This window comes from Scyliorhinus torazame, chromosome 18, assembly GCF_047496885.1.
Source record: "Scyliorhinus torazame isolate Kashiwa2021f chromosome 18, sScyTor2.1, whole genome shotgun sequence".
NCBI lineage: Eukaryota > Metazoa > Chordata > Chondrichthyes > Carcharhiniformes > Scyliorhinidae > Scyliorhinus > Scyliorhinus torazame.
In genome coordinates, this window is record NC_092724.1 from 168466886 (window position 1) to 168491967 (window position 25082).

At 52.0% G+C, this 25082-nt stretch overlaps 1 protein-coding gene across 1 annotated transcript in view; it reads left to right on the forward strand.

The window, feature by feature from the left end:
* ankfn1a (ankyrin repeat and fibronectin type III domain containing 1a) overlaps positions 1–25082 on the forward strand; it is a 347506-nt gene that overhangs the window by 180144 nt on the left and 142280 nt on the right. The window contains exons 12-17 of the mRNA XM_072483882.1: positions 8077–8167; positions 11780–11887; positions 15549–15648; positions 20482–20614; positions 22464–22580; positions 23904–24119. Of these exons, the coding sequence (XP_072339983.1) occupies positions 8077–8167; positions 11780–11887; positions 15549–15648; positions 20482–20614; positions 22464–22580; positions 23904–24119 (765 nt within the window). The remainder of the gene's footprint in view (positions 1–8076; positions 8168–11779; positions 11888–15548; positions 15649–20481; positions 20615–22463; positions 22581–23903; positions 24120–25082) is intronic.

Here is a 25082-nt window from a genome sequence, read left to right on the forward strand (position 1 = left end):
GCTGCATTCGAGCTGGCCATTCCATCACACGGTCCCATCAGATCTCTGGGACAACGGAGGCGGGGACGGCCGCTTGTGAGGGGGGGGGTGAACCCAGGCAACCGACAGTGTCGTCCCCCCCCCCCCCCCCGCTCCCCCTCTCTGGCCACCACAAGGAGACAAGGAAATAGCTGAGGAACTAAATAAGTACTTTGCGTCAGTCTTCACAGTAGAAGACATGAGTAATATCCCACCAATTCCGGAGAGTCAGGGGGCAGAGTTGAATATGGTATCCATCACAAAGGAGAAAGTGCTAGAGAAACTAAGAGGTCTAAAAATTGATAAATCTCCGGGCCCAGATGGGCTACATCCTAGAGTTCTAAAGGAGATAGCTGAAGAAATAGTGGAGGCGTTAGTTATGATCTTTCAAAAGTCACTGGAGTCAGGGAAAGTCCCAGAGGATTGGAAAATCGCTGTTGTAACCCCCCTGTTCAAGAAGGGAACAAGGAAAAAGATGGAAAATTATAGGCCAATTAGCCTAACCTCGGTTGTTGGCAAGATTCTAGAATCCATCGTTAAGGATGAGATTTCCAAATTCTTGGTAGTGCAGGGTCGGATTAGGACAAGTCAGCATGGATTTAGTAAGGAGAGGTCGTGCCTGACAAACCTGTTAGAGTTCTTTGAAGAGATAACAAATAGGTTAGACCAAGGAGAGCCAATGGATGTTATCCATTGCAGCACAGTAGCCTTGTGGATAGCACAATTGCTTCACAGCTCCAGGGTCCCAGGTTCAATTCTGGCTTGGGTCACTGTCTGTGCGGAGTCTGCACATCCTCCCCGTGTGTGCGTGGGTTTCCTCCGGGTGCTCCGGTTTCCTCCCACAGTCCAAAGATGTGCGGGTTAGGTGGATTGGCCATGATAAATTGCCCTTAGTGTCCAAAATTGCCCTTAGTGTTGGGTGGGGTTACTGGGTTATGGGGATAGGGTGGCGGTGTTGACCTTGGGTAGGGTGCTCTTTCCAAGAGCCGGTGCAGACTCGATGGGCCGAATGGCCTCCTTCTGCACTGTAAATTCTATGATAATCTATGATAATCTATCTTGACTTCCAAAAGGCCTTTGATAAGGGCCCATGGTATTCGAGGCAAGGTACTAACATGGATTGACGATTGGCTGTCAGGCAGAAGGCAGAGAGTTGGGATAAAAGGTTCTTTTTCGGAATGGCAACCGGTGACGAGTGGTGTCCCGCAGGGTTCAGTGTTGGGGCCACAGCTGTTCTCTTTATATATTAACGATCTAGATGACGGGACTGGGGGCATTCTGGCTAAGTTTGCCGATGATACAAAGATAGGTGGAGGGGCAGGGAGTATTGAGGAGGTGGGGAGGCTGCAGAAAGATTCAGACAGTTTAGGAGAGTGGTCTAAGAAATGGCTGATGAAATTCAACGTGGGCAAGTGCGAGGTCTTGCACTTTGGAAAAAAGAATAAAGGCATGGACTATTTTCTAAACGGTGACAAAATTCATAATGCTGAAGTGCAAAGGGACTTGGGAGTCCTAGTCCAGGATTCTCTAAAGGTAAACTTGCAGGTTGAGTCCGTAATTAAGAAAGCAAATGCAATGTTGTCATTTATCTCAAGAGGCTTGGAATATAAAAGCAGGGATGTACTTCTGAAGCTTTATAAAGCATTAGTTAGGCCCCATTTAGAATACTGTGAGCAATTGTGGGCCCCACACCTCAGGAAGGACATACTGTCACTGGAGCGGGTCCAGCGGAGATTCACACGGATGATCCCAGGAATGGTAGGCCTAACATACGATGAACGTCTGAGGATCCTGGGATTATATTCATTGGAGTTTAGGAAGTTGAGGGGAGATCTAATAGAAACTTACAAGATAATGAATGGCTTAGATAGGGTGGCTGTAGGGAAGTTGTTTCCATTAGCAGGGGAGACTAGGACCCGGGGGCACAGCCTTAGAATAAAGGGAGTCACTTTAGAACAGAGATGAGGAGAAATTTCTTCAGCCAGAGAGTGGTGGGTCTGTGGAATTCATTGCCACAGAGGGCGGTGGAGGCCGGGACGTTGAGTGTCTTTAAGACAGAAGTTGATAAATTCTTGATTTCTCGAGGAATTAAGGGCTATGGAGAGAGAGCGGGTAAATGGAGTTGAAATCAGCCATGATTGAATGGTGGAGTGGACTCGATGGGCCGAATGGCCTTACTTCCGCTCCTATGTCTTATGGTCTTATGGCTCGAACCAGCTGCCCCTCCAGCCCAAGGTGAACCCGGGGCCCTGTGGGCACCGACCGGGAGGAGCGGGCATGGGTGCCAACCCGGACCTGTCTCATGGGGCAGCGACGGTGGTAACCAGCTCCCCCGAGTTCCACCCCTCTGATGAGGCCGCTTCTCGCAGTCAGCACACGGGACAGGGCGGCACGGCTGTGCGTGTTGCACCGACAAGTGAGCCGGGGCCCTCTGGCCCCAGAGACCCCAGAGGACGCCCGCCAGGGGCATCGAAGACCACGGGACAAGGTAAGCAGCTGGCTACCCTACCCTCAGCGGTAGAGCTACGAAGGGACAGCGAGGCTCACTGAGAGCACCAGGGAAGGGGGGATGGGCGAAGGCTGGGTGGGGGTAGGTAGGGGATGAGGGAGGTGGGGGGTGGAGTGGGATGGAGGGGGAGGCACCAATGGGAGAGCGGGGAATTTTTACACACAATTAACACCCTTAAGCACAACCAGTATGACGCCTCTGTCACTTTCTTCCGCAATGCGGATCGTCCTCTGAACCCTTGGCCCATCTCTCCAGGCCCCCCAGCCCTCCCCCCTTCCCGGGCACGCTGGTTAAGGTGATGGGTGTGAGCGAGCACTCAGTAGACAGGCAGGGGTCAGTCTGTGGCACTCAGCTCTCTGCGGGTTATCATCAACCCCCCCTGCTCCCGATAGTGACCCGCTGACGGTGCCGACACAGTCCCAGCACCCTGGAGCGATGACCCTGGGAGTGGAGGTGACGGACCAGGCCTCCCTGGCTCTCCAGGCTTGCTGGACCCTCGCCGCTGCCGCCTATCCTGCAGCCTCCAGCTGGGCCTCAGGTTCCTCCCCGGCCTCATTCTCCAGCCCCTGCTACTCCAGCGCCACCACATCATCTTCATCCTCATCCTTGTAGGTGGCACATGTTCCCCCTCACCAACCTCCATCTCGTTGCTCCGCTGCTGTGCGAGGTTGTGAAGGACACAGCAGACCACCACGAAGCGGGTGACCCTCCGAGAGGTGTACTGGAGGGCACCATTGGAGTGGTCGAGGCATCGGAACCGCATTGTGAGCAGTCCGATGCTCCGCTCAACCACAGTCCGAGTAGCCACATGGGCCTCGTTGCACCGGGACTCCACTTCTGTCTCCGGCCTCTGTACTGGCGTCATTAGCCAGGTCCCCTGCGGATACCCCTTATCCCCCAAGAGCCAGCCGCCCATCCTGGGTGATCCTCGAAGAGGCCAGAGATATCTGACTGCCCCAGGCTGTAGCTGCTGGGCACATTCCCCGGGAAGCAGGCACGTGGGTGATCTTCATGTGGTGGTCACACACGAGCCGGGTGTACAGGGAGTGGAACCCCTTCCTGTTAAAGTGGCATCTATTACGACCTGGACCCGGGGCATCCCCGCGATGGCAGAGAAGTCTGCTGCCCGGGCATCTTGCTGGGCTTGGTCCTGTCAAAGACGATGTCGTTTTCCACCCGGGGCATCCGGGACCTGTCGGATGTTCCTGTGGGCTGTGAGAGGCCACGCAGGTTCCCGCTTGACCCCTGGTGTACCGAGGTGTGAATGTTCATGGCCACAGTGACCCTGCGCCCACCGGGAGCGGCGTCCTCCTCCTCCACATGGTGCCAAGTCCGCGAGGAAATGGAGCAGGTGCCGCTCCGTCTCCTTGTTGAGGCGGAGCCTCCTGCGGCACATGCTGTCTGTCATCTGTTCAAAGGACCAGTGATGCCTGTACACCCTGGGCCGTCGCGGGACTCCCCTCTGGGCCCCTCCCTGGCCTGATGGGCAGCCGGGTTCTCAGGGTGTGGGGCGGGTCCGGCACATGGGCCGCTGCCTCGAGCATCTGCAGACGCTGCTGTCTCCGGCGTCTGGCCGCCTGGCCTGGCAACAGCACCGTGAGGGCAAGTTCTGCGTCTAATATCCCTGCCATAGCATTCAATATCTGTAAGGCAGTGGGAGACGGGTTAGACAAGCAAACAGCGGAGGCTCCCACCCCAGGACCCTCCATTTCCCCATTGATAACCCCCCACATGCCCACATCTGGAATGCCCTGCCCACGCACACCCGGCCACAGTGGGCTCACCCTCACCAGACCCCGGACACCCGCTAATAAAGTCACCTGGACCGGGCGCTGGTCCCCTCCCCATGGCACCCACCCACCCTCCGGCCGTGGACATGGCCCCGGAGCTGTGTCCCAACCCCTGGGTGTTGGGGTGTTGCCTCCCGCAGTGGGCAGGCATCAGGGTCTGATTGGGATGCTGGGCAGTGACTCCCACACGCTACATAGCCCTGTCCACCCACGGGAATCCACTCGGGATGTGTGAAGTGCTCACTTAACCATGACTAACTCCATGTCTGCGTGGGTTTCACCCCCAAAACCCAGAGATGTGCAGGTTAGGTAGATAGGCCACGCTAAATTGCCCCTTCATTGGAAAAAAAATAATTGGTACTCTAAATGTCAAAAAGAAAACCATGATTGAAAATTGCCCATCAGTAACAGTCCCTATCAGTAACAGTCCCTATCAGTAACAGTCCCTATCAGTAACAGTCCCTATCAGTAACAGTCCCCATCAGCAACAGTCCCTATCAGTAACAGTCCCTATCAGTAACAGCCCCTATCAGTAACAGCCCCATCAGCAACAGTCCCTATCAGTAACAGTCCCTATCAGCAACAGTCCCTATCAGTAACAGTCCCTATCAGTAACAGTCCCTATCAGCAACAGCCCCTATCAGCAACAGCCCCTATCAGTAACAGTCCCTATCAGTAACAGTCCCTATCAGTAACAGTCCCTATCAGTAACAGTCCCTATCAGTTACAGTCCCTATCAGTAACAGCCCGTATCAGTAACAGCCCCTATCAGTAACAGCCCCTATCAGTAACAGTCCCTATCAGTAACAGTCCCTATCAGTAACAGTCCCTATCAGTAACAGTCCCTATCAGTAACAGCCCGTATCAGTAACAGCCCGTATCAGTAACAGCCCCTATCAGTAACAGTCCCTATCAGTAACAGTCCCCATCAGTAACAGTCCCTATCAGTAACAGCCCCCATCAGTAACAGCCCCCATCAGTAACAGTCCCCATCAGCAACAGTCCCCATCAGCAACAGTCCCCATCAGCAACAGTCCCCATCAGTAACAGTCCCTATCAGTAACAGTCCCTATCAGCAACAGTCCCCATCAGCAACAGTCCCCATCAGCAACAGTCCCCATCAGCAACAGTCCCCATCAGTAACAGTCCCTAGCAGTAACAGTCCCTATCAGTAACAGTCCCTATCAGTAACAGCCCCTATCAGTAACAGTCCCTATCAGTAACAGTCCCTATCAGTAATAGTCTTCAGCCGCACAGCCAGAGGTCTTGGCAGTCGGCGGGGTTATGTGTGCTGGGTGGAGCAGATGGGCAGGGACACGTGTTGCCCCGGAATGGGTACACACGATCCAGGGATTCGCATGGTGGTGCCATGAGCAGTTGCCCCCTGGTTGCCCCCACAGTGGATCCCCCCACCCAACCATGGTGGCCCACCCCTGTGGAGGGTCGTCGCCCCCCCCCCACAGCCGATGGTCCCCCCTCCACAACCGAGGCAGCATGGTTTTGTGAAGGGGAGGTCGTGTCTCACTAACCTGATAGAGTTTTTCGAGGAGGTCACTAAGATGATTGATGCAGGTAGGGCAGTGGATGTTGTCTATATGGACTTCAGTAAGGCCTTTGACAAGGTCCCTCATGGTAGACTAGTACAAAAGGTGAAGTCACACGGGATCAGGGGTGAGCTGGCAAGGTGGATACAGAACTGGCTAGGTCATAGAAGGCAGAGAGTAGCAATGGAAGGATGCTTTTCTAATTGGAGGGCTGTGACCAGTGGTGTTCCACAGAGATCAGTGCTGGGACCGTTGCTGTTTGTAGTATATATAAATGATTTGGAGGAAAATGCAACTGGTCTGATTAGTAAGTTTGCAGACGACACAAAGGTTGGTGGAATTGCGGATAGCGATGAGGACTGTCAGAGGATACAGCAGGATTTAGATTGTTTGGAGACTTGGGCGGAGAGATGGCAGATGGAGTTTAATCCGGACAAATGTGAGGTAATGCATTTTGGAAGGTCTAATGCAGGTAGGGAATATACAGTGAATGGTAGAACCCTCAAGAGTATTGAAAGTCAAAGAGATCTAGGAGTACAGGTCCACAGGTCATTGAAAGGGGCAACACAGGTGGAGAAGGTAGTCAAGAAGGCATACGGCATGCTTGCCTTCATTGGCCGGGGCATTGAGTATAAGAATTGGCAAGTCATGTTGCAGCTGTATAGAACCTTAGTTAGGCCACACTTGGAGTATAGTGTTCAATTCTGGTCGCCACACTACCAGAAGGATGTGGAGGCTTTAGAGAGGGTGCAGAAGAGATTTACCAGAATGTTGCCTGGTATGGAGGGCATTAGCTATGAGGAGCGGTTGAATAAACTCGGTTTGATCTCACTGGAACGAAGGAGGTTGAGGGGAGGCCTGATAGAGGTCTACAAAATTATGAGGGGCATAGACAGAGCGGAAAGTCAGAGGCTTTTCCCCAGGGTAGAGGGGTCAATTACTAGGGGGCATAGGTTTAAGGTGAGAGGGGCAAGGTTTAGAGTAGATGTACGAGGCAAGTTTTTTACACAGAGAGTAGTGGGTGCCTGGAACTCGCTGCCGGAGGAGGTGGTGGAAGCAGGGACGATAGTGACATTTAAGGGGCATCGTGACAAATACATGAATAGGATGGGAATAGAGGGATACGGACCCAGGAAGTGTAGAAGATTGTAGTTCAGTCGGGCAGCATGGTCGGCACGGGCTTGGAGGGCCGAAGGGCCTGTTCCTGTGCTGTACATTTCTTTGTTCTTTGTTCACTGGGGCAGCGAGCCCAGCGCCCCTGGGCTCTTTGGAACATCCTGCCAAAACTATACAAGGCCACACCTGGAATACTGTGAACAGTTTTAATCCCTGTATCTAAGGAAAGATATACCGGCATTGGAGGCCGTCCAGGGAAGGCTGACTCGGTTGATCCGGGTATGGAGGGATTTTCTTATGAGGAGAGGTTGAGTAGTTTGGGTCTGTACTCATTGGAGTTTAGAAGAATGAGAGGCGACCTTATTGAGGCAGATCGGATTCTCAGGTGGTTTGACGGGGTCGATGCTGAGAGGATGTTTCCCCTTGGGGGAGAGTCTGGGACCAGAAGGCAGAATCTCAGAGTGAGGGGTCACCCATTTCACACAGAGATGAGGAGGAATTTCTTCTCTTAGAGGTGAGTGAATCTGTGGAATTCTTTACCGCAGAGAGCTGTAGAGGCTGGGGCGTTAAGCATGTTCAAGGCTGAGACAGACTGATTTGTATTCAGTGAGGGAATTGGGGGTTATGGGGATAAGGTGGGAAAGTGGAGTGAGGATTTAATCAGAGCAGCCACGATCTTATTGAGTGGGGAAGCACACTCGATGGGCCGAATGGCCTCCTTCTGCTCCTACATCTTCTGCCCTAATGGTCTTATCTTAATATAACTCATAAAACGTAATGTAAGTGAGCGGATTGGATTTGGATCTGGTTTATTGTCACGTGTGCCGAGGGACAGGGAAAAGTATCGTTCTGCGTACAGTCCAGACAGATCAGTCCGGACAAGAGAAAGAAACAAAGTCAAACATAAATACACAATGTAAATACTTCGACACAGGCAACAGGAGACCTTAAACTCTCAAACTGCACAATGTGGTGTTACAGGGAGGACTGATCAATGAGGGGGTTGGAAAGGCATTGTGGAAGGAGATAACTGGCTCGGTGATACAGGAGAGGGGACATGCTGTCAGGTTTTAATCAAATCCTTTTAATCTCACGCCAGGGTCGACCTTGCTATGTGCGGGTGTCAGCAGCCAATATGAAGGGCTGGGGTCTGCCACGGACTGCCTGTCCGGCATTCGCCATTCCATCCAGTGAGTACAAAAAGCAAAGTTCCTTCTGATGTTCTGCAAAATTAGATCTTTCATACGGTTAAAAATATTTCCACATGAAGGTGTTCCTGGAGCGGGGGGGCTGGCCCTTCCGAACTTTATTAATTATTACTGGGCAGCGAATATAGCGATGGTCAGGAAGTGGGTTGTGGGGGAGGGGTCCGTGTGGGAGGGGGTGGAGGCGGCCTCATGTAGGGGCACGAGTTTAGGACTCTCACAGGCCAGGTACTCCACAAGCCCGGTGGCGATGGCAGCCCTGAGGGTGTGGGGACAGTGGCGGCAGCACATAGGGTTGGTGTGGGCGATTGTGTGGGCACCGATATGCGGCAACCACCAGTGTGCGCCGGGGGGAGGGGCTGGATGGGGGCTTCCGGAGGTGGCAACGGGCAGGGATCGAGAGATGCAGGGATCTTGTTATTGATGAGGGCTTCCCAAGCTTGGAGGAGCTGGAGGAGGAGTTTGAGTTGCCGGAGGGAATGGGTTCCGGTACCTGCAGGGGAAGGACTTTGTGCGGAGGCAGGTTTCCACCTTCCCGTGTCTGCCGTCCTAGGGGCTACAGGATAAGGTGGTGTCGAGAGTGGGGGAGGGGAAGGTTTCTGAGATTTGTAAGGAGCTGATGGAGTGGGATGGAGCCCCAATGGGGGAGGTGACGAGAAAGTGGGAAGAAGAGCTGGGTGGTAGGTTGGAGGCCGGGTTATGGGAGGAAGCCCTGAGGAGAGTTAATGCGCCCTCACGTGCGCCAGGCTCAGCCTGATCCAGTTTAAGGTGGTCCACAGGGCACACGTGACTGTGGCCGGACGAGTAGGTTTTTTGAGGGGGTGGCCGCTGTGCGGCGGGTCCTGCGAACCATGTCCATATGTTCTGGGCGTCTACGAGGCTGAGGGGTTTCTGACAGGTTTGCTGACATCATGCCAGATGTTTTGAAGGTGAGGGTGGCGCCGAGTCCAGAGGTGCTGACCTTCGGCGTGGCGGAAGACCCGGAGACCAGGGGGTGCGAGAGGCCGACGTCCTGGTCCTTGCCTCCCTGGTGGCCAAGAGACGGATCTTACTAGGATGTAGGGACCCGGAGCCCCGAAATCGGGGTGTGGGTTAGCGACATGGCGGGGTTTCTCAGACTGGAGAAAATTAAGTTTGCCTTGAGGGGTTCGGTGCAGGGGTTTTCCCGGAGGTGGCAGCGTGGAGGGGTGGGAAAGGAGGTCCTGTTTGTGTAACTCATGTTGGCTGGGGTTTGGTTGTTGGGGGGTGGAGGGGAGGGGTTATTTTGTGTTTTGTTACTGTTACATATCTTGCTGTTAACATTGTTAAAATTATAAATGCCTGAATAAAATATTTTTTTAAAAATATTTCCACCATACATTGAGAAATATAAATGAAACTCAATCAACAGTATAGATCAGATCCAAAATACCCACCGTCCCAACCAGAGAAAAAAACTACCCCACCCCCCCCCCTCCTCTACACACAAAATGAACTTCTTGCCCAAACTGAACCTCCGAAGAATTTTGAAAAGATATCCCCAATCCACCCTATCAAACGCTTTCTCGGTGTCCATGGATACAGTCACCTCTGACTCGGGCACAGGAGAGGGGGAAAGAACAATATTCAACAACCGTCGTATATCAGCCAACAATTTCTGACCCTTGACAAATCCTGTCTGGCCTTCCGCAGTCACCTCTGGGAGACAGGACTGTAGTCGCATCGCCAACATCTGGGCTCACAAGTTTGGTATCTGCGTTGAAAAGCGATTTGGTCAATATGACCCACATTCCGTGGGGTCCTTGTCGTTCTTCAGAATAAGAGAAATAAAAGCCTGTGTAAGTATAGCTGGCAATGAACCTCCGGACAAAGAATCATTGAACATGTCCAATATTAATGGAGTCAACTGATCTGCAAACGTCTTTTAGGAATCGATGGGGAACCCATCAGGCCGGGAGCTTTACCCGTTTGCATTGATCCAATACCTTTCAATATCTCCGTGGGACTTAAAGGACCTCCAACTCCTCCCTCCCCTCTCTCTCCACTAATGGGAATGACAATCCATCTAAAAATTGGGCCAAGTCTGATCTCTCCTCTGGGGGGGCGCTGATCTATAATAATTCTTGTTCAATGTCTCGAAAGCTACGTTTGCTTTGCCTGGGGCGCAGCTAAACTGCCACTCAATCCCCAATCGGCATGATCTCCCAGGAAGCTGCTTGCCCCCTCAGCTGATAGGCTAAAAGACATTCTTTATAGAGGCCTTCTCCTCAGATTGATAAAATCCCAAACACCGCAGCCAGCCTGCTGCCTTCCCTGTTGGCAGCAGTTCAAACTGCGTCTGCAGCCTCTCTCTGCTCGCTATCAACTCTGGGGTCGGGTCAAGCGAGTACCGATGGTCCACCTCAAGCATAGAGTCCACCAGTCTCTGCTGTTCCACCCTCACAGTTCTGTCCATATGTGCCTTATAGGAGATTATCTACACTCTAATCACTTCCCATAGCATGGAGGGCGAGACAGACTTGTTCCCATTAAACCTGACATTCCTCAATACGAAGTCTTACAACACCAGGTTAAAGTCCAACCTGAGGAAGGAGCAGTGCTCCGAAAGCTAGTGTTTGAAACAAACATGTTGGACTTTAACCTGGTGTTGGAAGATTTCTTACTGTGCCCACCCCAGTCCAACGCCGGCATATTCCTCAATGACAGAAGACATACACCCACAAAATCCTTTATCTGCTAATAGCGAAGCATCCGACCTCCGGCGGGGGGGGGGGCACTGAGAGAAGCCTGACTTCTCCCAACGTGCCTACACCGGAAGTCCCCAAAACAAACTTTATTGTTAACTCAGAATTTACCCATTAACACCGAAGGAGAAAACAGCTTTTCAATTAATAGTTAAACAGAAAAGTAAAAATAATCTTTGAGCTGACTTTCCCATTTACTTCTATACTTTCAATGATGCAAAATCCACACACACCAGCCAAATGCCCCTTATTAATCCAGTTAACACTCAGCGGCTTACAGATTTATTCACAAAGTCCTTGGGAGAGAAGCTTTCAGAAGTCAGTCTGAGAAACACATCTCCTTTCCTCAGAAACCAGAGCAAAACTTTAAAAATGAAACTAAAACAACCCACAGGGCAGGGCTGAAAACAAAACTAAAAACCAGACCCAACCCCTACCCTTGAGTGACATCACAGCCTGCCGTGCTGTTAACCCCTTCATCACAGTTTCAGCAGACAGATAATCTGGATAATTTAACCTCAGTTCTTTCAATAACATTACTGCAACAGACACATAATACAATATATCTAAACATTTACTGCATTCAGACTAATAATAATATAATCCCCCAATTCCTCCTCATGATCAGTGAAGCGTTGGCTTCTGTGATGTATGTTGTGGATTGGATGTGATAGCCTCACTCAGATTATGTCACAATATTTTGCTCAGGTATGGGAAGCACAGACTTTCCAAACCTGCTGTAATTGTCCAGCCTGTTAGTAAATGTGTGAGTGAGAAGCAGATGGAGTGAGGAGCAGCAGCAGTTTGTTGTGTACGTTGTGTGCGGCTAGCAGGTTGCTTAGTCCCCTGTATTTACTCTGTGTTTGTCTTTGAGATTGGAGAGAGTTTGATGGAAGGGAGGCCAGGTACAGAGATCAAATCCAGGTGCTGGAATGCCTTTTGAAGCAGGTTCGCGCAGAACACCAGTGTTACAATGCCAAAGGTGAGTGTGTGTGGGTATCAGTAGCAGGTTCAGATTCTCCATGCAATGCCCAATAGGTCAGCCTGAGCTTTTCTTTACTTTCTGTTGCTCAGTGGAGTGAGCCTTTGGCTGGGTGATCGGATTGCCGTCTCTGAGACTGGAGGTCCTGAACTCAAACTGTTCTGGGCCAGGGTTTAGAGAACCCCAAAGTGGATCATGGAGTTCCCCTGACCCACCACTTTTACTAGATTGTGGTCTGGGGCGCACATGGCCCACTCTACAGGTGTGGTACAGCAGAAATGGAAAAGTATTTTTTAAAGCAAAACAATGTTTATTCTATGAACTCAAGTTAACCTTTTAAAACATACAGTGAACAACTTAGCAACCATTAATTCAAATACACCCCCCAAATAATACAACACTAAGTGATCCTTAATAACTTCCCAAACAACATTCAGAAGACTTAAAACACCTTTTACCAGAAGCACATCAGGTTAAAGTCACTACTGTTATTCATTTTAAATCACCAAGATCGATTTACAGTCTTTAGGTTACAGAGAGAAACTCTAATACACCTTCTGGCTGTGACTGCAGCTATCCAGCTCTGAAAACGAAACTAAAACACACCCTGCAGCAAACAGCCTAAAGCGAAAGTAAAAAGCTGACAGACAGCCCAGATCCACCCACTCTCTGACATCACTGTCGTAATAAACACCCATTTCTTAAAGGTACTCTCGCTACAGATATTTATATACACACCCATTTCTAAACACCCATTTCTTAAAGGTACTCTCACATGACAAACCCCACTCCAGATCGTTTAGAACACTGAACACTGGCTGAGAATTCTGGGGTAAAATTCGGAATGATCCTGGAGTACAGGAAGTGTGGATGGCCCCACCTCATATCATGTATTGTGGGTGCCAATGAAACGCTCCCTGCCCGGACATGATGGTTGCTATGGAGATAATAGATGCATTGGTGATCATCTTCCAAAATTCTATAGATTCTGGAACAATTCCTGGAAAGGCGGAAAATGTCTTCTGTTACGCCACCCTGGGCCAGTGAAATGAAATGAAATGAAAATCGTTTATTGTCACAAGTAGGCTTCAAATGAAGTTACTGTGAAAAGCCCCTAGTCACCACATTCCGGCGCCTGTTCGGGGAGGCCGGTACGGGAATTGAACCATGCTGCTGGCCTGCCTTGGTCTGCTTTCAAAGCCAGCTATTTAGCCCTGTGCTAAACCAGCCCCATATGTGTACACTCAATTCCAGCCCCACCTGCCCCAGAGTCACAACACAAGTCAATTAATCAATAATTTTAATAAAAATACCCAAAGTCTTTGTCCCCTGGCGGCCCAATAATTACAGTCACCAGGTTTGTAAATTTAAATACAATTACTGATTATTTCTGATAAGGTCTATAATGAATTATGCGGTAATACAACTGGTTAACAACAAACTAATACCTACTACCCACTTCAACTGTCCCACCCTCCACAGACACACACACTCAGACACACACACACACAGACGCGCACACACAGACGCGCACACAGACAGACACACACACAGACAGACACACAGACAGACAGACACACACACACAGACAGACACACACACACACAGACAGACACACACACAGACAGACACACACACACAGACACACACACTCAGACACACACACTCAGACAGACACACACACTCAGACAGACACACACACACACACACAGACACACACATACAGACACACACATACAGACACACACACAGAGACACAGACAGAAACACACACAGACACACACACACACACACACACACACAGACACAGACAGACACAGACACAGACACACAGACAGATACACACACAGATAGACAGACAGACACACACACACACATACAGACAGGCACACACACACACACAGACAGACGCACACACAGACACAGACAGGTACTCACACACCCACAGACACACACATAGACACACACACACACAGACACACACACAGACAGACACACACAAACAGGCACAGACACACACACAGACACAGACAGACAGCCAGACACACACACAGACAGACATGCACACATACACACACACACACACAAACACAGGTACGCGCGCACCCACAGACACACATACAGAGACATGCACACATACAGACACACACATACACACAGGCACGTGCACACACATACACACGCACACATCCAGAGATGGATCTGTAAAGATTTAATCACCTGCAAATGCTCGCATTCCAAGCATTGTCTGGCATCTTTGAATTTGTCTATATACGTGTTTCTGGGACAGACCTCTTCATTCACCTGAGGAAGGAGCAGCGCTCCGAAAGCTAGTGACATCGAAACAAACCTGTTGGACTTTAACCGGGTGTTGTAAGACTTCGTACTGTGCCCACCCCAGTCCAACGCCGGCATCTCCACATCAGGACGAAAAACAATGGTCACAATCCTCTCTCTTCGTTATCATTTAAACCTCAGTCGAAACACTGCCTTTATTCTTTGAGAAATGGAAAATGCAGCTAGTTCAGGGAGATTTTAAGGAGTCCGGTTAACCTGGTCAGTCTCCGGTTAACCTGGTCAGTCTCTGGTTAACACTCTGAGTCTCTGGTTAACCTGGTCAGTCTCTGGTTAACAGTCTGAGTCTCTAGTTAACCTGGACAGTCTCTGGTTAACAGTCTGAGTCTCTGGTTAACCTGGTCAGTCTCTGGTAAACACTCGGAGTCCCTGGTTAACCTGGTCAGTCTCTGGTAAACAGCCTGAGTCTCTAGTTTACAGTCTGAGTCCCTGGTTAACCTGGTCAGTCTCTGGTTAACAGTCTGAGTCTCTGGTTAACCTGGTCAGTCTCTGGTTAACCTGGTCAGTCTGAGTCTCTGGTTAACCTGGTCAGTCTGGTTAACAGTCTGAGTCTCTGGTTAACCTGGTAAGTCTCTGGTTTACAGTCTGAGTCTCTGGTTAACCTGGTCAGTCTGGTTAACAGTCTGAGTCTATGGTTAACCTGGTCAGTCTGGTTAACAGTCTGAGTCTATGGTTAACCTGGTCAGTCTCTGGTTAGCAGTCTGAGTCTCTGGTTAACCTGATCAGTCTCTGGTTAACAGTTTGAGTCTCTGGTTAACCTGGTCAGTCTCTGATTAACAGTTTGAGTCTCTGGTTAACCTGGTCAGTCTCTGGTTAACAGTTTGCATCTCTGGTTAACCTGGTCAATCACTGGTTAACAGTCTGTGTCTCTGGTTAACCTGGTCAGTCTCTGGTTAACAGTTTGAGTCTCTGGTTAACCTGGTCAGTCTCTGGTTAACAGTTTGAGTCTCTAGTTAACCTGGCCAGTCTCTGGTTAACAGTTTGAGTCTCTGGTTAACCTGGTCAACAGTCTGTGTCTCTGGTTAACCTGGTCAGTCTCTGGTTAACAGTTTGCATCTCTGGTTAACCTGGTCAATCACTGGTTAACAGTCTGTGTCTCTGGTTAACCTGGTCAGTCTCTGGTTAACAGTTTGAGTCTCTGGTTAACCTGGTCAGTCTCTGGTTAACAGTTTGAGTCTCTAGTTAACCTGGCCAGTCTCTGGTTAACAGTTTGAGTCTCTGGTTAACCTGGTCAACAGTCTGTGTCTCTGGTCAACCTGGTCAGTCTCTCTGCCCTGTGCGTTTACAATTATTTTTGCTCTTCTAGAAAAGGTGAAGCGACAGATTCCGAGCCGAAAGCAGTCGGTGTCTCGAAGTCTGAAACATCTTTTTCATTCCTCGAGCAAGTTTGTGAAAACATTGAAAAGGTTTCTGTTCAAGAATATAATTTGTTAAACATAAACAGCATAACTCGTAATAATACAAATCTGGAAACAAATACTGGACAGCCCAAACCCCTCACTCCAAAAACCCCAACCGCCATCCCCCAACCCCAACCCCCAACCCCAACCCCCAACCCCCAACCCCCAACCCCCATCCCCAACCCCAACCGCCAAACCCCCAACCCAAACCCCCATCCCCCAACCCCAACCCCCCAAACCCCCAACCCCAACCCCCAACCCCCAACCCCAACCCCCAACCCCCAACCCCAACCCCCAACCCCCAACCCCAACCCCCCAAACCCCCAACCGCCAAACCCCCAACCCAAACCCCCAACTTCCCATCCCCCAACCCCCATCCCCCAACCCCAACCCCCCAACCCAAACCCCCAACCTCCCATCCCCCAACCCCCATCCCCCAACCCCAAACCCCCAACCCCCATCCCCCAACCGCAACCCCCATCCCCCAACCCCCATCCCCAACCCCCAACCCCCAACCCCCATCCCCCAACCCCCATCCCCAACCCCCAACCCCCATCCCCCAACCCCAACCCCCAACCTCCCATCCCCCAACCCCCATCCCCCAACCCAAACCCCCAACCCCCAACCCCCCAACCCCCAACCCAAACCCCCAACCTCCCATCCCCCAACCCCCATCCCCCAACCCAAACCCCCAACCTCCCATCCCCCAACCCCCATCCCCCAACCCCCATCCCCCAACCCCCATCCCCCAACCCCCATCCCCCAACCCCCATCCCCCAACCCCCATCCCCCAACCCCCCAACCCAAACCCCCAACCCCAACCCCCCAACCCAAAACCCCAACCTCCCATCCCCCAACCCCCATCCCCCAACATCCATCCCCCAACCCCCATCCCCCAACCCAAACCCCCAACCTCCAATACGCCAAACCCCAAACCCCCAACCCCCCAACCCCAACCCCCAACCCCATCCCCCAACCCAAACCCCCAACCTCCATAACCGCCAAACCCCAAACCCCCAACCTCCAATACGCCAAACCCCTAACCCCCCAAACCTCCAAAAACCCCAAACCCCCATCCCCCAAATCCCGACCCAAACCCCCAACCTCCAAAACCCCCCCACCCCAAACACCCCAACCCCCAACCCCCCAACCTCCAAATCCCCCAACCCCAAACCTCGAACCCCCAATCCCCAACCCAAACCCCAAAACCCCCAACCCCAAACACCAACCTCCAAAACCCCCAACCCCCAATCCCCAACCCAAACCCCAAAACCCCCAACCCCAAACCCCAACCTCCAAAACCCCCAACCCCAAACCCTCAAACCCCAACCCCAAACCCTCAAAAACGCCAACCACAAAACCCCCAAAACCCCAACACCCAACCACCCAACCCCCAAACACCCAACCCCAAAACACCCAACCCCCCAAACCCCCAACCCCAAAACCCCCAACCCCAAAACCCCCCCAAACCCCTAAACACAAAACCCCCAACATCCCAAACCCTCAAACCCCAACCCCCAAAACCCCCAAACCCTCAAACCCCCCAACACCCAAACCCCCAACACCACCACCCCTAACCCCCAACCCCAAAAACACCCAACCCCCAACCCCCCACACCCCCAACCCCAAACCCCCAACCACAAACCCCCAACCACAAACCCCCAACCACAAACCCCCAACCACAAACCCCCAACCCCCAAAACACCCAACCACAAACCCCCAACCACAAACCCCCAACCACAAACCCCCAACCACAAACCCCCAACCACAAACCCCCAACCTCAAACCCCCAACCTCAAACCCCCAACCCCCAAAACACCCAACCCAAACCCCCAAAACCCGCAACCCCCAACCTCCAAAACACCCAACCTCAAACCCCCAAGCCCCAAAACCCGCAACCCCAAACCCCCAAACTCAAAACCCCCAACATCCAAAACACCCGACCTTAAACCCCCAACCCCCAAAACCCGCAACCCCAAACCCCAACCCCAAACCCCCAACACACCCAACGCCAAACCCCCAACCCCAACCCCCAACCCCCCAACCTCCAAATCCCCCAACCCCAAACCTCGAACCCCCAATCCCCAACCCAAACCCCAAAACCCCCAACCCCAAACCCCAACCTCCAAAACCCCCAACCCCCAATCCCCAACCCAAACCCCAAAACCCCCAACCCCAAACCCCAACCTCCAAAACCCCCAACCCCCAACCCCAAACCCTCAAACCCCAACCCCAAACCCTCAAACCCCAAACCCCCAAAAACGCCAACCACAAAACCCCAACCCCCAACCACCCAACCCCCAAACACCCAACCCCAAAACACCCAACCCCAAAACACCCAAACCCCCAACCCCAAAACCCCCCCAAACCCCTAAACACAAAACCCCCAACATCCCAAACCCTCAAACCCCAACCCCCAAAACCCCCAAACCCTCAAACCCCCCAACACCCAAACCCCCAACCCCCAAAACCACCACCCCTAACCCCCAACCCCAAAAACACCCAACCCCCAACCCCCCACACCCCCAACCCCAAACCCCCAACCACAAACCCCCAACCACAAACCCCCAACCACAAACCCCCAACCACAAACCCCCAACCACAAACCCCCAACCACAAACCCCCAACCCCCAAAACACCCAACCACAAACCCCCAACCACAAACCCCCAACCACAAACCCCCAACCACAAACCCCCAACCACAAACCCCCAACCACAAACCCCCAACCCCCAAAACCCCCAACCCAAACCCCCAAAACCCGCAACCCCCAACCTCCAAAACACCCAACCTCAAACCCCCAAGCCCCAAAACCCGCAACCCCAAACCCCCAAACTCAAAACCCCCAAAACCCCCAACATCCAAAACACCCGACCTTAAACCCCCAACCCCCAAAACCCGCAACCCCAAACCCCAACCCCAAACCCCCAACACCAAACCCCCAACCCCAAACCCCCATAAACCCCAACCCCCAAAAACCCCAACCCCTAACCCCCAAAACCCCACACATAAAACCCAACCCCAAACGCCCGCACCCCTATACTCCCATCCCAAACCCTCACCCCAAAACCCCCAACAAGAGCCCCCACCTTTAAACCCGTACCCAAAACCCCCGCCCCAACCCAAAACAGCCCATCCCAAAACCATCATCCACACCCCAAAACACTCACCCCAAAACTCCAAACCCCATCCCCCAAACCCCCAACCCAAACCCCCAACCTCCAAAACCCCCCCACCCCAAACACCCCAACCCACAAACCCCCAACCCCCCAACCTCCAAATCCCCCAACCCCAAACCCCGAACCCCCAACCCCAAACCCCAACCTCCAAAACCCCCAACCCCCAATCCCCAACCCAAACCCCAAAACCCCCAACCCCAAACCCCAACCTCCAAAACCCCCAACCCCAAACCCTCAAACCCCAACCCCAAACCCTCAAACCCCAACCCCAAACCCTCAAACCCCAAACCCCCAAAAACGCCAACCACAAAACCCCCAAAACCCCAAACACCCAACCACCCAACCCCAAAACACCCAACCCCAAAACACCCAACCCCCCAAACCCCCAACCCCAAAACCCCCAACCCCAAAACCCCCCCAAACCCCTAAACCCAAAACCCCCAACATCCCAAACCCTCAAACCCCAACCCCCAAAACCTCAAACCCCCCAACACTCAAACCCCCAACCCCCAAAACCACCACCCCTAACCCCCAACCCCCAAAACACCCAACCCCCAACCCCAAACCCCCCACACCCCCAACCCCAAACCCCCAACCACAAACCCCCAACCACAAACCCCCAACCACAAACCCCCAACCACAAACCCCCAACCACAAACCCCCAACCTCAAACCCCCAACCCCCAAAACACCCAACCCAAACCCCCAACCCCCAAAACCCGCAACCCCCAACCTCCAAAACACCCAACCTCAAACCCCCAAGCCCCAAAACCCGCAACCCCAAACCCCCAAATTCCAAACCCCCAACATCCAAAACACCCAACCCAAACCCCCAATCCCCAAAACCCGCAACCCCCAACCTCCAAAACACCCAACCTCAAACCCCCAACCCCCAAAACCCGCAACCCCAAACCCCCAAACTCCAAACCCCCAACATCCAAAACACCCGACCTTAAACCCCCAAAACCCGCAACCCCAAACCCCAACCCCAAAACCCCAACACACCCAACGCCAAACCCCCAACCCCAAACCCCCATAAACCCCAACCCCCAAAAACCCCAACCCCTAACCCCCAAAACCCCACACATAAAACCCAACCCCAAACGCCCGCACCCCTATACTCCCATCCCAAACCCTCACCCCAAAACCCCCAACAAGAGCCCCCACCTTTAAACCCGTACCCAAAACCCCCGCCCCAACCCAAAACAGCCCATCCCAAAACCATCATCCACACCCCAAAACACTCACCCCAAAACTCTACCCCAACACCCCACCGTAAAACCCCACCGAAAACCCAACCCAAATCCCCCAGCCAAAGCCCCCACCCCTAAACCGTCACCACAAAACCTCTTCCCAAAAATCCCCACCCCAAAGCCCCCACCCTAAAACCCCCATACTACCCCAAAGAATTCACCTCAAAATGCCCACTCTAACCCCATCCCTAAACCGTCCACCCCAAAATCCCCATGGCAATACCTGTGCCCGTCGCCCAAATCACCCAGAATAAAAACTCACCCCCCCACCACGCCTCCACGTCAACACCCTGTGGCCCCAGTTGGCGGGATAAGCGGGTTGGCGGATGTCTGGACTGAGCATTGGGAGTGCGGCAGTAAGGGTGAGAGTTCAGCTTTCTGACCAGCTATTTTTCCCTTACTTTTCTCAGAGGAGTTTACATCGCGGCCGTCTTTTATCATGAAGAACAAGTCTTGGTGACAAATGAAGATCAGATCCCGATGATGGAGATCGATGATTCATGTTCCATCTCCATGACGCAGGATTTTCTCTGGTTCACAAAGGTTTTCCTGAGGTTTAATTCGCTTGGATCATTGTTAGCAACAATCTCACTGCTCAAATCAGGGTACTAAGGACTTGCATTCAGCACTGTCAGAGGGTCAGTACTGAGAGAGTGCTGCACTGTCAGAGGGTCAGTACTGAGGGAGTGCCGCACTGTCAGAGGGTCAGTACTGAGGGAGTGCCGCACTGTCAGAGGGTCAGTACTGAGGGAGTGCCGCACTGTCAGAGGGTCAGTACTGAGGGAGTGCTGCACTGTCAGAGGGTCAGTACTGAGGGAGTGCCGCACTGTCAGAGGGTCAGTACTGAGGGAGTGCCGCACTGTCAGAGGGTCAGTACTGAGGGAGTGCCGCACTGTCAGAGGGTCAGTACTGAGGGAGTGCTGCACTGTCAGAGGGTCAGTACTGAGGGAGTGTCGCACTGTCAGAGGGTCAGTACTGAGGGAGTGCCGCACTGTCAGAGGGTCAGTACTGAGGGTGTGCCGCACTGTCAGAGGGTCAGTACTGAGGGAGCGCCGCACTGTCAGAGGGTCAGTACTGAGGGAGCGCTGCACTGTCAGAGTGTCAGTACTGAGGGAGTGCTGCACTGTCAGAGGGTCAGTACTGAGGGAGTGCCGCACTGTCAGAGGGTCAGTACTGAGGGAGTGCTGCACTGTCAGAGGGTCATTACTGAGGGAGTGCCGCACTGTCAGAGGGTCAGTACTGAGGGAGTGCTGCACTGTCAGAGGGTCAGTACTGAGGGAGTGCCGCACTGTCAGAGGGTCAGTACTGAGGGAGTGCTGCACTGTCAGAGGGTCAGTACTGAGGGAGTGTTGCACTGTCAGAGGGTCAGCACTGAGGGTGTGCTGCACTGTCAGAGGGTCAGTACTGAGGGATGCTGCACTGTCAGAGGGTCAGTACTGAGGGAGTGCTGCACTGTCAGAGGGTCAGTACTGAGGGAGTGCTGCACTGTCAGAGGGTCAGTACAGAGGGAGTGTTGCACTGTCAGAGGGTCAGTACTGAGGGTGTGCTGCACTGTCAGAGGATCAGTACTGAGGGAGTGCCGCACTGTCAGAGGGTCAGTACTGAGGGAGTGCCGCACTGTCAGAGGGTCAGTACTGAGGGAGTGCCGCACTGTCGGTGGGTCAGTACTGAGGGAGAGTCGCACTGTCGGAGGGTCAGTACTGAGGGAGAGTCGCACTGTCGGAGGGTCAGTACTGAGGGAATGCCGCACTGTCAGAGGGTCAGTACTGAGGGAGTGCCGCACTGTCAGAGGGTCAGTACTGAGGGAGTGCCGCACTGTCAGAGGGTCAGTACTGAGGGAGTGCCGCACTGTCAGAGGGTCAGTACTGAGGGAGTGCCGCACTGTCAGAGGGTCAGTACTGAGGGAGTGCCGCACTGTCAGAGCGTCAGTACTGAGGGAGTGCCGCACTGTCACAGGGTCAGTACTGAGGGAGCACCGCACTGTCAGAGGGTCAGTACTGAGGGAGCTCCGCACTGTCAGAGGGTCAGTACTGAGGGAGTGCTGCAGTGTCAGAGGGTCAGTACTGAGGGAGTGCCGCACTGTCAGAGGGTCAGTACTGAGGGAGTGCTGCACTGTCAGAGGGTCAGTACTGAGGGAGCGCCGCACTGTCAGAGGGTCAGTACTGAGGGAGAATATATTTTCCCAGTGAATTGTGATCTGAAATGTGGTGCCTGCAATGCCAGTGGAAATAGATTTAATATTCAATTCACAATATAATTGGCGCAATGTGCACGGTTCTGTGGAAAGACAGAGTGAGAGAGATTACAGTTCAGCCATGTGTTTGAGTCAGTGAATCATCTGTAAACTGTTCCAGAATCTGCCACAACGTTAAACTTGTTGATGTATTTTCAGCTATCTTGCACATGGGATGAGGTGAGGTGGTTGCGGCAGAACCTGTCCATTTCCACGTCCTCCTCCACGGTCCTGCAGTCACGCCACAAGATACTGAATGCCATAACTCAGTTACAGGTCAGTGAGGGAGAAAGGCAGGGATGGTGCACCAGCTCTACTAATACTCCACACAATATTCTGCAACTTTACCCCAGCTACAGGCATTCCGGTCCTGGGCGTCTTTGAGAAATGTTGTATTACTTACTTTCCTTGGCCTTGTTATGATGCTGTGGTGATAGCTCATTAATTAAATCTTGAGGTCTTTGTGTTTAAACTTTTCTTGGTATGTTTTCAAATTTACTGCTCCAAGTATGGCTTTCAAAGTCTTGCTGCCTCCATTCAGGCTAATTGCTTACAATGTGTTCTCGATTGAACAAGAACAAAGAACAAAGAAATGTACAGCACAGGAACAGGCCCTTCGGCCCTCCAAGCCCGTGCCGACCATGCTGCCCGACTAAACTACAATCTTCTACACTTCCGGGGTCCGTATCCCTCTATTCCCATCCTATTCATGTATTTGTCACGATGCCCCTTAAATGTCACTATCGTCCCTGCTTCCACCACCTCCTCCGGCAGCGAGTTCCAGGCACCCACTACTCTCTGTGTAAAAAACTTGCCTCGTACATCTACTCTAAACCTTGCCCCTCTCACCTTAAACCTATGCCCCCTAGTAATTGACCCCTCTACCCCGGGGAAAAGCCTCTGACTATCAACTCTGTCTATGCCCCTCATAATTTTGTAGACCTCTATCAGGTCACCCCTCAACCTCCTTCGTTCCAGTGAGAACAAATCGAGTTTATTCAACCGCTCCTCATAGCTAATGCCCTCCATACCAGGCAACATCCTGGTAAATCTCTCCTGCACCCTCTCTAAAGCCTCCACATCCTTCTGGTAGTGTGGCGACCAGAATTGAACACTATACTCCAAGTGTGGCCTAACTAAGGTTCTATACAGCTGCAACATGACTTGCCAATTCTTATACTCAATGCCCCGGCCAATGAAGGCAAGCATGCCGTATGCCTTCTTGACTACCTTCTCCACCTGTGTCGCCCCTTTCAGTGACCTTGTTATGATTGCTCACTGACTGTGTCACGACATACATCATAGTGTGGATGGTGCCACTCGTCATTCCGTGATGACTTTTGCAGTTCCGAGCAGCTAACATTATATTGCAAGCAGGCACCTTTCATCACCATGGGGACTATTCAATGCCGTGCTGTACATGCTCTGGGGGTGTTTGATGGGGACAGTGCAGAGGGAGCATTTGTCCATGCTGAAATGTTGGAGAGGGGTGTAACCAGGGCATGTGTAGTAACTCCCCAGCTATGATGGTACGCAGAGTTGCTGGTATTCTGACAGAGTTCCCTCGCTGTTGCTCACTGCCATATTGATTTTCTGCAGACACTACTTGGCACCCAGAACCTCGGCAGAGTTTACTATGAGCCCATCAGGGATCGACATGGAAATGTGCTGTTGGTGACAGTGAGGGAGCTGGAGAGTCAGTATTCATTCGTCAACGGCAAGTGGATCCAGATCTGCAAGTTTCAAAGTCAAAGGAAGTCAATGTCCACTCTGGAGGAGCCGACAGCACTTGATGTGTTACTCATAACAATCCAGGTTTGTACCAAAGTGTAGAGGGAACTTTACTGTGCATCTAACCCCGTGCTGTACCTGTCCTGGGAGTGTATGATGGGGACAGTGTAGAGGGAGCTTTACTCTGTATCTAACCCCGTGCTGTACCTGTTCTGGGAGTCTTTGATGCGGACAGTGTAGAGGGAGCTTTACTGTGTATCTAACCCCGTGCTGTACCTGTCCTGGGAGTGTTTGATGGGGACAGTGTAGAGGGAGCTTTACTCTGTATCTAACCCCGTGCTGTAGCTGTCCTGGGAGTGTTTGAAGGGGACAAGTGTAGAGGGAGTTTTACTCTGTATCTAACCCTGTGCTGTACCTGTCCTGGGAGTGTTTGAAGGGGACAAGTGTAGAGGGAGTTTTACTCTGTATCTAACCCTGTGCTGTACCTGTTCTGGGAGTCTTTTTTATTTTTATTTTTTTAATTTATTTTTATTTTTTATTAAATATTTTATTGAAAATTTTTGGTCAACCAACACAGTACATTGTGCATCCTTTACACAATATTATAACAACACAAATAACAATGACCTATTTTATAAACAAAAAATGAATAAATAATAAATAACAAAAATGAAAACTAGCCCTAATTGGCAACTGCCTTATCACAAGTAACACTCTCCAAAAATATAATTTAACAGTCCAATATATAATTATCTGTAGCAACGACCTATACATACTATACAGTATATATTAACAACCCTGAGAGTCCTTCTGGTTCCTCCTTCCCCCCCCCCCCCGATCCTGGGCTGCTGCTGCTGCCTTCTTTTTCCCATTCCGTCTATCTTTCTGCGAGGTATTAACGAACGGTTGCCACCGCCTGGTGAACCCTTGAGCCGACCCCCTTAGGACGAACTTAATCCGCTCTAGCTTTATAAACCCCGCCATGTCATTTATCCAGGTCTCCACCCCCGGGGGCTTGGCTTCTTTCCACATTAGCAATATCCTGCG